At 40.2% G+C, this 16,125-nt stretch overlaps 1 protein-coding gene across 2 annotated transcripts; it reads right to left on the minus strand.

Moving 5' to 3' along the window:
• Positions 1-4,712: 4,712 nt before the first annotated feature.
• TMEM251 (transmembrane protein 251) lies at positions 4,713-7,856 on the minus strand. 2 transcript variants are annotated; one of them, XM_030005119.2, is made up of 2 exons: positions 7,691-7,856; positions 4,713-5,581 (listed from the first exon to the last, which is right to left on the minus strand). In XM_030005119.2, the coding sequence occupies exon 2, from the start codon at positions 5,563-5,565 to the stop codon at positions 5,170-5,172; it is 396 nt and encodes a 131-aa protein (XP_029860979.1). In that variant the 5' UTR covers positions 5,566-5,581; positions 7,691-7,856; the 3' UTR covers positions 4,713-5,169. The 2 variants fall into 2 exon arrangements, with proteins under 2 accessions (XP_029860979.1, XP_040983051.1); XM_041127117.1 differs by lacking the exon at positions 7,691-7,856 and adding an exon at positions 6,797-7,606.
• Positions 7,857-16,125: the final 8,269 nt, after the last annotated feature.

Consider the following 16,125-nt stretch of genomic DNA (forward strand, 5'->3'; position numbering starts at 1 on the left):
TTTGTTTTTTTCCCTTTCCCCGCTCCATATCTGGTTTAGGACCTACCCTACAGCTGTGTTCTGAACCCCTTTTGGGGAGCCTCTTTCTCCCCCAGAAGGACTGCAGTCTCCCACTTTCTCTACTGTCCTTCTAGCCAAACAACTAGGAAAAGGTACAGGGGACAACAGAGAGAACCAGCTGGTGTTGCTCACTAGTTGTGGTGCCCTTTTTCCAAGCAGCCAAGTCAGTGAAGCACACAGGTATTTCCATGGCTGTGGGAGAGGCTCCAAAATTTTCTGAAGACAGAAAAACTTAAGGTTTATATGTGTGGAGAATATAGCAAAAGTCTGCAATTACTTTTTCAAAGCTGTCCTAGAGGATGAAGCTTTATGCATGCTGTAAGTAAGTCAACTGTGGCCCCTGCATTTTAGGTAGAATAGATAAGCCTTGATGGAAGAAAGATGGCATAATCTTCATCTCGGAGATATGCTAGTGCTTTTGTACCTTAACCAAACTTCAGGCTGGCACAGAACAAGCCTAGTTCACCACACCTATGCTGTTAGTATAGTCTGCATGTCTTACTAATAGAACTTAGTTTTACTAGCCAGAGGGGGCTAGATGAATTCCTTATCGATAATGGGGGAGAATGCTGCTATGTTTCTATTGAATTAAGAGCTGAAGTAATACTAAAATTAAATTCTTGGTAGTATTTAGATGAGAACCAACTACTTTAGCTGCAAAACAGAATGGCAAAAACGTCAAAGCAAGTCTCCTTCACGTAGACTGGGATTATATGACATACTCTATTGTTACTGCTTTGAAATACTGAATTTGCTGGTATGAACAACTTCTGAGGCTAAATTCACAAGGGCATTTAACAGGTTGCAGTGTTCTGTGTTTTAAAAAAAAGTTTAAAATCACAAGCATGATATTTATTCAGCACTCAGATAGATGGTTCCGAGGGAAAGGGGGCAATCCCATTATGCCCAATAATCAGGGCATTGTCTAAAAGTGCAAGACCTTTCCTAGTTCGCAGGAGATTCACTCTCATCATCTTCATTAAAAGGGTCTGAATGCAATTCACCCATTGCAGCCCTTGCATAATTCCTACTCATTCTAGCTTAAAAGTTAATTTATACACAAGCTACTGCAGATACCAGATTCTAAAATACACAGTAATCTGGCAGTTAGGACATAATAATGTATCACGGGGCTTAATATATGGTAACTAGGTTAACTCCCAGCAGTGTAAACAACAGAGCATGGTTTTGGGCACAGCCACTAGCCAAAATTTACTGGGCTAGTCATGGGCTTTGAGGACTGAGAGTTGAGCAGAAGTACCTTCTTCTGGCTGTAGCATGTTCTTTCTTTCCAGAAGAAACCTGTACCATAGGGCTAGCTTTAAGCAGAGCTGAGTCGGTTCTTACAAATTAACTATCTGATAAAGTTATTAAACTGCTTTCATGCATTAGATCATACGTAGAAAAGGGGGTTCTTATCCAAGACTGGCACATGAAAAGCAGCATATTTTAGAAACTAATAGAATAACAAACTAGAGGGCATCCTTTTAAGAAGACAATGGACCAGGCAAGACAAAATAAGGGGAGTTAATAGGTATCCTGCACAAACTGTAAAGTTTTGTTTTAAGAATAAGTCAATCCTCATGTTTTTAATTAAAAAAGAAATCAAGCTTGCAGTTCTACTTCGCTGCTGGAAGAAACATGTCATAAGGAACACATTTTATTGCAACATACTTCTGTCCAAGCTTGAAGGGCTGCAGCCTGAAGTTATGCTCTTCATTGGACCTGCTCTACCATGGGAGGCCCTGAAGAACAGGCTCTGCAGCACTTAAGAAAATGCGGAAGACATTTTCCTGAGATCGGAAGGGATTGTCAGGTGAAGGTCAAGCAGCTAATGAAACTGCCCAAGACTGATGCTCAAGCAGTCCAACAAAGCTTTATCTTGTGACACAAACACAATAAAAAGAAATCCACGGTAGGTGGCACAGAGATGAATATTAATCAACCCCGTGTTACAGCTGCTTACTTTCGTGGCAGAAAATTAAAGCTCTAAATGATTGCTAAGCTGGTAGAAGTTAGCAATCTTCCAAGGACTTCATTACTGCCTCTATTATTACAGCTTCTGCTTTAGGAAGCTCATCAAGATCAGGTCTGAGCTAACTCATTTTAAGTTAAAAGAGTAAGAGTAAAAAATAGCTCTCCCACCCCTAAGTAGAAGTTGTAGCAATTCATCCTTTCTGCCCACTCAGTGAAAAGAACTAAATAGATTTGTATGAACAAGTTCTAGTATAAGTTAGTCTCACATCTTTTATTAATGCCATTGCTGTAGAAACAGATTTGCACTATTATGTCATTTACAATCAAGAACTAATTGAGAAGTACTGTAGTCTTTAAAGAGGCTGTAAAAGTTCTTTGAGCTTGATTATCCCAAAAGCTTGTAGTTTACATCAATTTGTGTTACAGGCAGTTATCTTCTGTTACTGAGAATTAGCCTTGACACTATCTACAAATCTTCAGGATAATCAAGCTTAAAGTTATTTCACTACTTTTAAAAGACTACAGTAAAAAACAATTTAATCACTAATTTTTATAGTCTTCCCTTTACTTACTCTGTGGGTGAGACTTCACCCGTTGATGTTCCACTGGTGCCAAAAATGCTGGAAGCACCAGTAGGGCTAGCTTTCCTCTACTCCTACTCCTGTTGTCTAGTATTCCTATGCACTGTTAATCGTTCATACTAATTGTCTCCATTGCTTCTTTCCACCTCAAGCTCAAATCCTTACAGACACAGCATTTGCTTGAATTAGATTGTGTCTTTCTGTAGTTAGTTGTAAAGCTCGTGCTTGTCAACAGCTTTAATCCCAAACCAGGCTTCTATGGAAAAGTCTACAAACACAAACCACTGTTCTGTAAGTCACTGCTGCACCCAGCACGTGCTCCACATCCAGACAGCTTGGCTCATCACATCAGGCACACTGATGAATTTGCTAAAGGCCACATGCTTCCACAACAGAAACTCAGGCAGTTCTCCCTATCATTTTCTATTTTTGATGCTTCCTCTTATGTTGTGGTTCTTTAAATAACTTCATCTAGACACAACATAACTGCTCAGTTTAAAAACTAGAGCATCAAGTTAAAAACATAGTCCAGCCAGAGATATCCCCCTGTTACACAAAGGTAGAGAAATGACAAAGGGATTGTTTCACCCAGCCAGCCCCAAAACTTCAGGCTACAGACAAGTAATTAGGGCACAAAGCATAAAAGGACAAGAAAAAAGATCAGCCAAACGTCTGCACTGAGGGAAGAAGCACAGGAGAGTAAGCTACAGCAGCTGACTGCCAGCATTGCTATCTAGCAACATACACACACACAAAAAAAAAGCCATTGATATGTAGGTGCATTAACAGACTTCTATTTATAAACATTGAAAAGTTTTTTATTTTATAGATAAATAGGATGGTGATTTTTAAAGTTAGGAAACAACACAACTTAAAAGCTCTGACTCCCAAAGACACCACAAGTCAGAGTTTATTCTTACTCCAGCATATTAAGATGGCAGCTTCCTCCTTTTTATATTGCACTTAGAACTTAAAACCTTTTGTAAAGGCTACATTGTTTTCAGGTCCTTGCACCCGTGCTGGCACTTGAAGCCAGTGTCTCAAAATATCTCCAAATGCAAACAGAAAGTTTAATGTGTTCTAACTGCCATGCTTAAACATAGCAACACTGAAAATAGTGTTCTCTTTCCAAAGTAAGAGAAAGCTGATATTCTCCAGGATTCTCTTAGTCAGAAATGGATTTGCATTTGTGATGATTAGGTACTGACAATCACATACAATTGCAATTATAATTGAGGAGTTTAGTTCATAATTGTTTCGGGCCTACTGCTTTTGAAGAGTGTATTTTGCACTGTTTTCACATTTGGAAGGTTACTTCTTCCATCATGGCTGGCTCAAAAACTTAGTTATTCTAAGAAGAAACAAAGAAGGACAAGAAAAAAGAAAAGATTTGATATTATTCAAAATACACAATCCAGTAGTTAGAATTAAATGCTACGCCAAAATAGCACTGAAAAATAGAGGTTTAAACTATGGTAAGAAATCTCAGCAGAATTTCAGTATGACTGAAGATATTTGCATTCATTGCAAGAATGAGAAGAAGGTATCCTACTTCTTCAAATTTCTGGAAGAAACAAGGTTATTTGTCTTACAACCTGTTCGTAGCATCCCCCCAACCTAATACCAGTTAACTTTTCCAAATTCAAAGTTTTCCCTAATGCATCAGTGCTCCCAGAACATGTTTTGCATCATGTCCAGAGTGAAATTAGAATGGTAGTAAATTCCAGTCACTTGTAATTTTATCAAAGATTTCTATAGATAGGAGAAGGAAACACAAATGAAGTTTTGTGCAGAGTATGGGCCAACGCCAGCATAAGCTGCTTTTGAAATTGTAGGAAAAGAATTTAAAGCACCAACCTCCAGGCCTATACCACTCCTCACTGCCTACCTACTACAACACGGTACTGTTGTGGTCACTGAAAAAAAAGTATGCTACCACAGAAAAAAAAAAGTACCTTTTTCCCTTTAAAGGTTCGCAGAAACTTTATTCTTTGCTTCCTGTATTTGTATCTAAACTTATTTTTAAAAAATTCATTAAAAACCAGCACTGATGTAGATACTAATTACTTAAAAAAAAAAAAGCAAAGAATTGTGTTAAGTGCAACTTTTATAATCATGTTCTGATTTTTTTTTTTCCTTTTACATTTACCACAGAAGAAGTATCTTTTCATTGATTTTACTCCAAGGGAAAGCATAGGAAATCACTTTTTTGCACAGAGGAGTAAAGTCATGGACCAGAAACTTATTTCCCCACAGGACGTTTCAGATGGAGTGTTGCAATTTTGCATCATTAAGGCAAAATGAGGAATACTTCCATCAAGTGTCACGTAGGGCTCTCCCACTCTGGCCATTCTGATAGACCCATATTTAAAAACCTTTGTAGTTACTTTTTTTTTTTTTTTTTTTTTTTAAATAGAAAACAGTCACTCTTTTCATTGCTTAACAGTTTGAAAGAAAAGGCTTTTCCCAGCCTTCACTCAGAACTTCAGTCTTGTGATTAGATCGGGCATATGCAATTGCTTCAAAACAGCTACGGAAAGTAGAAATTGAGCTAAGTGTCAATCAGTTGTAATCTACTGATCTGATTTGAGGCCTTCACAAATGTTTGATGACGATTGCAAATAACAGCCAAGCAGATAGGAATGATGCAATACCCAACAGTTTTGGGGTCAGCTCTTGTACAGGAATAGAGGAACAAGAACATCTGTAAATATGGTATTAAAAATATTATAGTCCACAGCCAAAAAGGCAAGGATAGCAGTCGTACTTTTAAGGAGTGCGTCCATGTGGTTCCTTCCTGTGGTTCCTTGGGGTGTTGCTGAATGTGCTCCAGTGCTAGTTTGTTGTAAGTCTCATTGATTTCAAAGACGTAATAAAAAGCTGCAGCACTTGCTAACAAGTACAACCCCACACCAATCCATCCCATCCTCTGGCGGAAGTTCATCATTCTCCATGCTCTGCACCTGGAACAAAAGGCAACATATACATTCAGTACAGCTTGGAGAAAGAGGGGACACAGATGAAGCTTGGTTTTCATGAGTTAACTTTTTATAAGTTTTCATTACACATTAGTAAAGCAGCACACACATCCATTTCTGAAGACCTGAGTGCTCTCTACAGCAGAGAAAATCATACTACTATGCCAGCAACAGGCTAATGGTAATTACATACAATGCTCCATCGATGGCTCTGGCTAGTTTAGGGCCTGCTGGCTATCAAGTTATACCTGGCTAAAGTTAACGGCTGAGTGAACAAAATAGAAGTCATGAATTGGGTAAGACACTTATCCCATCTGCCCTCAGATTCTCTAGCCACAGGGTGGGGATAATACAAGACTTTCTATAAATACAGAAAGTTTGTAAAGTTCTTTGATGTCTGCAAAACAAACACACTGCTAGCCAGCCAGTAACAGGAGCATCACTGCTTCTTTGCAGTGTAACAACATCCAGTTTTACTAAGCTCTGGCTGAGTGCCCATCTACGAACCATATAAAAGGATGTTTTCAATTTGAACATTAGAAGATATATACTAAACATATGTATTTGTATCCATTTGCACACACGAAGATACTATAAGCATGTTACTTGCACCTAACTTTATTTCTGCTCTGCCTATGTGAACAGTTGCATATGCCTTCTGGAGTAAGGGAGTTGAACATCTGTACTAGTAACTGATTTGGCGCAGAACAAACCAGACACTAGTCAACTGGCACTTTTCATAACAAGCACAAATTAGTAAAAGCACCACAGCCACTGCCGGGCTTGATTTTAGCTGGTTTAAGATCTCTGGCTGGCTGGCTGGGACTAGGTGAATTGAAACACTCTTCAAACCAGTCACAAACACTCTAGCTGAAGTACTGCCACTCATAACAAGAAGTCGTCACCACCTTCCCTCAAAATAGCCCTTGGGCAGGGCAGGGAGAACCACCGCTTCACTGCAGCTGGTTAGAGAACTGACAAATATGCTTTTTCAGACTGTTAGGGTTTTTACCTTTCCTACCTTTTTAAAGAGAGGAGTAAAATCAATTTATGCAGTACTGTTTTAAGAAAATATATCAGGCTTTAAAAATACTAGGCAGAAATGCTTATTTAATTAAGATTTATGCATACAGAACAATAATTATTAATGGAAGTATGAGAGAGTTTAGCATAATTGATAAAAAAAAAAAATCACTACACCTTTCTAAATCCCCCTTCCTGAGGCCAGACTAATCTGTCTGGTTATCAGTCTTAAAAGACTTCCTCATTTTCCATATCTGAAGGATATCCTCAATCCTGACCTGACAGAATTTGATCAGGGTAGCCCTGGAGAAGTTGTTCGGGCTCTCACACTGCTGCATTTATGGTGGCTAAAAAAGTCAAACATATGGTGACAGTAAATACCTGAGAGTGCCACTACTTACGTCTGTGACAGCTATTTGTTGTTTACCTTATCCTTCTATGTAACTTAACAGCAGGTTTCCCTTTAACGCACCGAGTTAATACTTTTAGTAGGATAACTGAAAAATTTGTGTAAGAGGCTGTTAATTCACTGCGTAAAAACTTAAAATTCCAGAATCCATCTTTACACAATGGCTAAGTCACTGTCCATTTTTTCCAGTAGTTAGGCATTTCAGAGATGACTAACAGGTAGTCGCCGTCAGAGAAAATAAATCTTCAAAAGGAATGCATATCTTGAGAACACAAACACTATTAAAATCGCAGTAGACCGAAGAAGGTAAACATTAGTTGTTTTTTCCTCCTGCCCTTGCTAAGCAACAGTAGCCAGAAGAGGAGCCTTAGCTCTGGGCTATACCGAAAGAGGCAGAAATGCCGCTTAGAGTTTTCTCATTCTTATTTTCCGTTTCGAGACACTAATGGTACTCGCAGCTTTCGAAGACACCCGCGACGGATATCGGAGTCGCTCGCCCCCACGCCGCGGGCGCTCCGGGGCTCTCCTCCCGCAACAGGCCGCGCAAACCGGCCGCCAGCGAGGCCGGCAGCCCTCAGCCCCTCCGCGAGCGCTGGACCCGCGCTCCGGGCGAGAAGCGCTCCGCCGCAACGGCTCCTTCACCGACGCCGGCAGCCCCTTACCTTCCTCCAACGGAGAAGGAGGGAGCGGGAGGGCGACGGCAGGCGGCCCGCTCCCCTCAGCCCGCGCCGCCGCGCCGGGAAGCGAAGGGGCCCGCCGGCCCGCCGCACCGCTGCCGGCCCGCTGCCATCGCCGCCCTGCCACCGCTCCGGATTCGCGGCACTTCCGGCATGGGGAGAACCACTTCCGGCGCGCGCCCGTCTGCATCCGAGCCGAGGCGGGGCGGGGCGGGTTGGCCGGCGGCCATCTTGGCTTGGGCCCGCGCCTCTCTCTGGTGTGGTTGGCCTCGCCCAAAATGGCGGCCGACGCCCATGGCGGCGGCCCCGTATCGCTGCTCGTCTCCTATATTCACTCTTCGGTTACCGCCGGCGTGGCTGTGGCCGCCGACCCCGAGCTGCCGTCTTTTCAGCGCTAGTGCTGCTTCATGTGGTGGTGGAGGAGGGGCCGGGTTTGGGCAGCCCCGCAGCAGCACGCGCGGAGCGCCAGCCTCGAGCATGCTTGGGTGAACAGGCCCGTGCCCCAGTGGCCTGGCACAGCACTCAGCTTTTCCCGCGCTGCCCGTTCGAGCGTGTTTGTTTGAATTGCGCAGGCACTGGAGGAGAGCAGACACTCTAATTGTTGCGTTTTGACAGTTGGATGTGTTACCCAGGTGCGATGCGTTGAGGGAAGTACCAGTGGAGACTATTAGGTTGTGGAACAGTCTCCAACAACTGACATATATGTACTTAAAAACCAGTATATGTTTATACATAAATATGTATTACTGGCATATTTCTATTGAATTAAATTATTAGGAAATACGGTACTGGGAAAAAGCCTTCAATGATGCTGAAAGATCATCTAAATTGACAAAAAATTCTGATTTAGTCACATGTCCAGTTAACTGATGTGCGCCACAATGACGTTTGGACAGTTTGCTTGTGCAGAAGGTGTTCCAACACTTGCCTGAATTCAGTAACTGTTTAGCGCGTACTTCCTGAGCTAGTTAAAATAATTCAGTAACTGCATAGCATATGTAAAATGAAAACTTACCACTAATTTGTTGTATCCCAGAGTAATGAGAAAACTACTGTTTTCTCATAGTGCTGCTGGGAGCTGTTTTAACTTCTTTCTTAACTGCTTCACAAATTGAATCAACTATGAGTGAAATGGATTTCAAATCCATTTGATTTGTCAAAACCTTGACTATTATTCTCCATTAGTGTTGGGAATCGCTGACTCATTGGCAGTCAGAACTGAATTCTGTCCTGTAAAGTTACAGAGAAGCAGTGGTGGCCACAATTCACACACATCCAGCTACAGTTAAAAAGAAGGCTAAAAGACAATTTAAAAAGAGTTGTCAAATAAGAAATGAAAGATATTAAAGACATTTTTTGTTTGGGTGTAAATAAATACATACACGTAGGATTTTCTGCCATTTTTCTTGCGGGATGTAGTGGGTGCTTGTGAGGCAGTATATAAAAGCTGCTGCAAAATTGAATTTATGATTGCTTATCCTGCTACATTTGGTGTTTCAATGAAAAATGTTAGAAACTAGATTTTGGATTATATTCAGGACAACTGATAACTAAATGCACAGTGCTGCAGGTGCCATTGGAGAAAAACGACACTGTTGAGAGTCCACAAAAGTCAGAAATAAGTTCCCTGGCACAGAGCAACTTCACCTTAAGCCATGCTGCCTTTTTTTTTTTTTTTTTTTTTTTTTTGATGCTCATTCAACTAAAGGCTCAAAGAAATGTATCTCCTTGGCCACTGTGAGGACACTAGATGGTGCTCAACACCACAGGCAAAGCCAACCTTTCGCTGGCCGGGTGAAAGCTCGACTCCCAGTTCAGAAGTTTTGCACTTAACTTCAGTTGAATGAGGATTTTATCACTTTTCATGAAGTTTAAATAAACCGTTACTGTAGTTCTGATTAAAGATGTAGGTATGAATAACTACATACAGCTAATTATCCCTGGGACACTGCTCTCGACTAAATGCCATTCTTTCCCTTCTTACAGGTGGTGAGGTCCCAGTTGATCTACATGTGAATATAGCTCCTGTATAGCTGACAAACCTTCTACTCAAGTAGGGCTTTATTGCATTTTCTTATGTTGGGGTTAGAGGTAATGATGGGAAATAGAATTGCTACCACATAGAACTTATTTCCTTTAAAATACCAATCTAGATGTCAAAGAGAAGGGTTTCAGTCAGAATTAATATGTGACTGTGTGAATATATGGCTTGGCAGTGGATACATGTGCCAAGTGTAAGGCCCACAGTTGCACTTAAGATTCTGGAGAAAAAGGTGTGAAATGTGGAGCTTATTCCTACTTAACAAGTCTGTCCTTGGAAGGGTTGGAATTGGAAAGGGAGGATGGTTTAGGATTTAACATGCTTGGTTTATGGCTCTTTTCTTCTGTGTTAACCATAGGCCTGAAATTATGGTTATGAAGAGAAAGATCTAAAAAATTTGTGGAGTTGTAGCAAACACAAGCTGCCTTTGAAAGCTAAGGCATAACACCAGAGTGATTTGTAGTATCTTTGGGCTAGATCTCAATTTGCACAAATTAAGTGCTGTACTTAACCTTTGGCATAGTATAGGAAGGGACACAGCAAATAGTTAAGCTGAGGGTTTATTTGGGTTTTTTTTTAGCAGAAGCCTTTGAGGGGGGGGAAATAATACTGAAGTTAGTGGAACAAGAAGCAACTGTTCTCAGCTTTAGAGGGGTTTCAAGCTAAATTCCAATCATCAGGGCTAGTAAAAATTAGGGGGAACAACTCACTCTCCATATTGAAATGGGGACATAAACCTGGTGAGACTCAAGAGGGTAATATTCAGGTTGCAAACAGGAGGAGAAAATAGAGGCCTGTTGAATCAAAAGGAATTAATGTTTAATGTTCAGGCCTAGAATTAGAGAATTAATCATGGGATTTTGTACTGTTAAAAAAAAAAAAAGGTGTTTCACTTAGTTTTCACATGTGAGTTATTGTTGGGATTGTGCAACTAAGTATAGAAATACTGGGTTTATTTTGAAGGTAATATGGAAAACCATCAGGAGCAGTGAGGGCTGGCTGCTCCATAAAGGGCAGGAGCCCAGGCATGGTAACACAGCTGATAGGACAGAGCCTCACTGCTAGAACCCAGTCCCACAGTACCTGAGCAAAGCAAGCAGGGCACACCAGATTCAGCTAAGAGTCCAGATCATCAGGTAGGCAATGAGGCAGGTCCAAGGTCAAGCTGGGAAGGCAGCCCACAGGTTAGGGTCAGGTCCAGTGAGGATAACTGGGGTCAGACATAACTTAGTGATTGCCTGGCAGGTCCATACTGATACAAAAAGACTGAGGTCAAGCTAGGAAGTCAGTCTTTAAGTCCAGATCCAGATGAACATGGCTGGATACAGTCATGGCTGAGCTAGAAACATACACTCTTACAGCATAGCTCAGGTATGGACTGAAGGCCCAGGGCTCAGCTTAAATGGGGCTCCTGAGCTGATGGGTGGGGGGCAGGTGGGGCTTGTTGGGGCTGCTAAGGCCTATTAGTGCACTCAGGGTCCTGACAAAGTACATAGGACAAATGAGGGCTGACAACAGGAAACAGAAGGGTTAGTTGTAATCTTTGCATCAAACAAGTTTTCGTAACTTAGTATTAAATGAAGGTCTTCACTAGGCTTAGATTTTGGCCAAAATAGAAAAGCAAAGGCAGAAGACCTGAGATAATTACCAAACCAAAATTAGTTGGGCTTCCAAATGGAAGGCAGAAGCTGAAGGACAGAATGCACCATGTATTCGTCAGGTGGATAAAGATTTAACATAGTTGTAGGTAGGTTCTCATTATTGAAAACTAACCAAGAAGTGAGAATCTAATTACAGAAGCATTTCTCTCAAGAAGGCATCTGCCTTCCAGTTTGTAGGACACTGATTTTTGATTCATCAAGAGCACCACGTTCCTGGATTTTTTCCTTCTTAACCTGAACTCTAAGCCAAACTCTTGGCTAGAGATCTGGGATCCCTGCCGAGTCCATATGTGTTGAGATTCCAAGGAGAAAACTGGCATAAAGGAGGAGAACAGGGCATGAGCCCATGTGCTGGTCCTATGAAGATCATACCTAACATTAAGCCAAGAGGGCTAGACTAGTTTTAGGGTAAGGCTAAGCTTCTGAGGAGTGAGGGATGAAGCACATAGCTCCTTGAAAATGCTCACTTGCTAGCTTAAGGAGGACAACTGATAGAAAGGAAGACTTTCTTCAGCCCCTGATAGGCTCCCATCTCTTGTACTCAGGAGGTAGGGAACAGAAGAGCAAACTGAAGAATGACTGCTTTGATTGGAGAAAGAAAACACATGTGGAAATCCAAGCCTCATGTGGCATCTGCCCTCAGCTCCAGATGGGCAAACTCTCCTATGTGTTACAAGAGGAGTTAGTACTGTGTTTATAAAGAAATACAGAAGGGAAAGGTTTTTCAGTGAATCTTAAGTAACACACCTGAAAAACTGAGGAGGCATACTGAGAAAAGAGAATGCCTTTAGTTTTTTTTAGTTAGAGCAATGTTTATAATGCTTATGTGAATTTTTATCAGTGAGTGAATGAATGCCCAGTGTTTTTGCAGCTTGTAGCAGTTTTGTTTATTACATGTAGTTGCAGTAAATTTCATAGTATCCTATTGTGGTGTAATAACTTGTTTTGATCAGTTTCTTATAATTTGTTGAGTCAGAAACATTAGTTTCCCTCAGCTTCAATTTCATGTGCTTTATTTCATATTTTATGAATCCTTATTTTGTATTTTATAACTTTCATTTCTTATGAAAGTAAGGTTGCAGTCTTCTGATTTCCTTTTTTTCTTGGGTGGTTATTTTGCCTTTACTGTTGTCTTTCTTTTAATTTCTCTGTTGGAAACATCTGTTTTCTTATGGGGGGTAGCACATTCAGTATTTCAGGAGCATGTAAGATGCTTTTCTATATATTGGCATTTTTATATTTTATTTCTTCTCATTTGAATTGAAATATTATGTTTACTTGTTTTGGCTACATTGACCACATGAAGCAGAGGTATTCACTGAGCTGTGTGTAATCCATGGTGATCTTTTCCTCCTTTGACTTGCTTCTTATACATTGAAATGTTGGGACCTTAAATTACCTTGATCTTTAATTCTCTGTTCCTGAAATTCTGCTCTAGCCTTTGTTTCTCAGCAGCAGCCACATCTGAGTTAAGCTTCAGGCAATCATGTTATCCGGGTTCTCTGAATAGCAGCCATACTTTGTTCTTGGTTCTAGAAATATTTACCATCTTTCCAACAAACTTTTTGATATTTACAAATGGAATAGCTATTTCATTCTTCCAAACATCCACAGTAAATATCTGCCAAAGGTAGAATTACACACTATTACCCTTTGTCAGAGTGCATCTAAAGAACTGAGTCTTTTATGAAGAAGAGCCTTGGTATTTTAGACTGAACTTTTAGACTTCATTACAGTGATGCTCCTTGTTCATTAGTAACTGCTGAATATAAGCTTCATGTCTATATTGTCTGTGGTCAAAATAATGCTGGCAGGAAAGAGATAAAATCTTTGCTTTTACCTTCTGTTTTCAGCCAATTACAAAGTGGTTTTGAAGTGTAGCAAGAACTGACAAAAAATACTAAAAGAATACCAGCAAAGATGATTGGGGACTGAATATTTCTCTTCGAGCCATTTATTTAAACAGAAGAGAAATACAATTTATGCAGAAGCAATGCAGGTATTGATCTCACAGCTCCAGCAATGTGATCCAGCATTGCACTGATCTAGAAGGAAAGAGCTATCCTGCAGAACTTTGGTCAAAGCATTTTTCAGTTACAAACTGCATTTCAGCAAAAGCATTATTCATTACAGTTTATTGATTTTAACTAAATCTCCACAAATATTACATAACAAAAAAATCACTTCCAAAGCTGCCATTAAACTTCTGAGCAATCTGCTTTTTCCGTGCTTTCAGCTAAAGTCTGCTCATACTGCCAGAAAGGAACAGTTATTGAATTTTCATGCCAAGTTTGCTGCTGCCAACACGTTTGTTCATGTAAACAAGTTAACTGAAAAGTCACCCATGTTAAAAAGAAAAACAGATTCATAACCAGGGGTCTGCAGGCTGAAAATGCTGGCTTCAGTCAGCTGGCCTGAAAGAGTTACTTTTCAACCATCAACAGAAAAAAAAATAGTAAAAAAAAAAAAAAAATTCCTCTCTGAAGGTCACTCATTAGAGATACACACTGTCCCTCCTTCTTCCCTCCATATACATATTCTAAGAGAAACATCTGACCACCTGAGGGAATGACAGCTCTGTCATCATGAGAGGAGATTGTGATGACATTCTTGCTTTTTTTTTTTTAATTTCCACAAATTATCTTTCCTTCTGTGGTGCCTTTGTGAAGCAAGTCAGTAATACCATAGAATTACTTTAAAGATATCTAGCTATTGTCTCTTCTGGGATTCCTAGTTCCCAGGCTGTGCCTATCTTGCTTAGACTGTGAACTGTGTGAAGCAGGGAATATCTGTATTTAGACTTTCCTGAAGCATAACTTTCTTTTACTAAACAAACACTGAAAGAACATAGTTCAGATTAGGCCTTTTCCCACATTCAAAAGATTCCAGCTTTTTTACATAGATCAAGATGGAAGTTTGGAGGTGGTAGAGAGGATATTGTTTGAGATTTGCTGAATCTAAGCTTTCATTAAAAAAAAAAAAAAAGTGTTTGTGTATGTGTGTGTTTGTCTTCTTTTAGGAACCTCTTCCCTGTGTCCTATAAGAGCTTAGGAATTAGCACATAGTTACCAACTTCTAAAATGTACTGCAAGAGGCATATATGTAAGACATCCATCCATATAATGTGAGGGTTGATAGGTTCTTAGTCACAGAAATGTTTGCATACCTTATAAAAAAACCAGAACTCCCACTTTCCTACAGAAGTATCAGTATCTTCCTTTTTTTATCACTTAAATTAATTCTGTTCTTAAAAGCTTTATTATTTCTCATTATCTAGAATACTTCAATCACCTAGTATTTAGCTACTTCATAACATTTTATTACTTGAAGATTTTGCACACTGGTTTGTTTCTCAACCATAACCTGTGGTTTTATTTTCAGAACTGTTCTACATATTTTTTGCTTATTCTTGAACCCCACAATTTAGGTTTTGCATGTAAATCATGGAAAGGATTGTGTTGGGCGCTTGAGAGTGACTACTGGTGCCTCAAAATGTCACACAGACCATTTATTGACAGTGTTTATTTAGTCTAGCCAACACTGATCGCTTATGCTCTTCTAGTAATAAACTCCATGTTTCAGTTGCCTGTTGAGCTGCCTGCCTGATACAGCAGGTATCCCTTACAATTCTCCCATTTTTTGGTCTCTTCAGTATTCCTTCATAGCCCTTACAGAAAGAAAATCTAAACCTGGATGAATAACACATTTGTCTGAGGCAATGGAAAAGTCACTGTCAGAGGTAGGCTGAATGAAAAAAGTACCTGATGGTTAATCCTAGCATCAGACCTGGAGAGCACCTCTTACTCATTCAAGTGCGCGCTGAGAGCTGTCAGCTCAACCAAAAGTCCGGCATCTGGGGGGGCCTTTCATATAAATTTCATCAACTGGAAGTAAATCTTCATCCTCTTCTGTGTGGAGGGCTCCTGTTGTTATGGATTTTAATGGAAGATAAAAGCCAGTTCACTGTAGTTGTGAAGCTTTTAAGTACTCACCTAGCCCTTTACCTGAATTTTACTTTTTCTGAAGCCCATGCTAGAGACCTGTACCAGAAATCAGCAGAGACCCAGAATGACTCAGGCATTTGAACAGAGATGTTAACAGCAGTTGATGGTTACTCTCAAAGGGAGAATGTCATTAATGTATTAGTAAGTATTTGCATTTCATTTAGCAAAAGCACATTAAGCAGTATTTGCAAATCTTTAAAACAAAAGGTATTACATGTTTGTTCCTTACTGTGCAGAGTTTGTAAGCTGGTGCTCTTATCATACCTATATGAAATTAAATTTCAGGCAGTAATGCTTACATCATGCTCTGTCATAAAGTTCCAGGCAAATATTTAAATGTCTCCATCTTAGCACACTTACTGCCACATCTGTTGGCATTCTTACAGAGGCAGTATGGCTGCTTTTCCACACAAATGTATGCTCTGTTTGCCTTTCACCAACAGAATGTAAACATAATCATGAGAGTATGAAGGTACTTACAAGGTAAAGAAATATGCTGGTTTGAGACTGTAACAAGTTTAAGTGCATCCAAACCAACACCTTCTCCACATGAAAAAGTATCAAGCCTCAATTAACATGTCACTAAATATATGTTTCTACACTGCTTTGTGTAATAGGACTTAGAGTACCTCCCTTACAAAATGATGCCTCTATGTAGCGCAGAGCTTGTTTGCAGTACGTTTATAGTGATCTGGGTAACTGTCACTAGGTGAA

The sequence above is a fragment of the Aquila chrysaetos genome, chromosome 2, assembly GCF_900496995.4.
Source record: "Aquila chrysaetos chrysaetos chromosome 2, bAquChr1.4, whole genome shotgun sequence".
Classification (NCBI taxonomy): Eukaryota; Metazoa; Chordata; class Aves; order Accipitriformes; family Accipitridae; genus Aquila; species Aquila chrysaetos.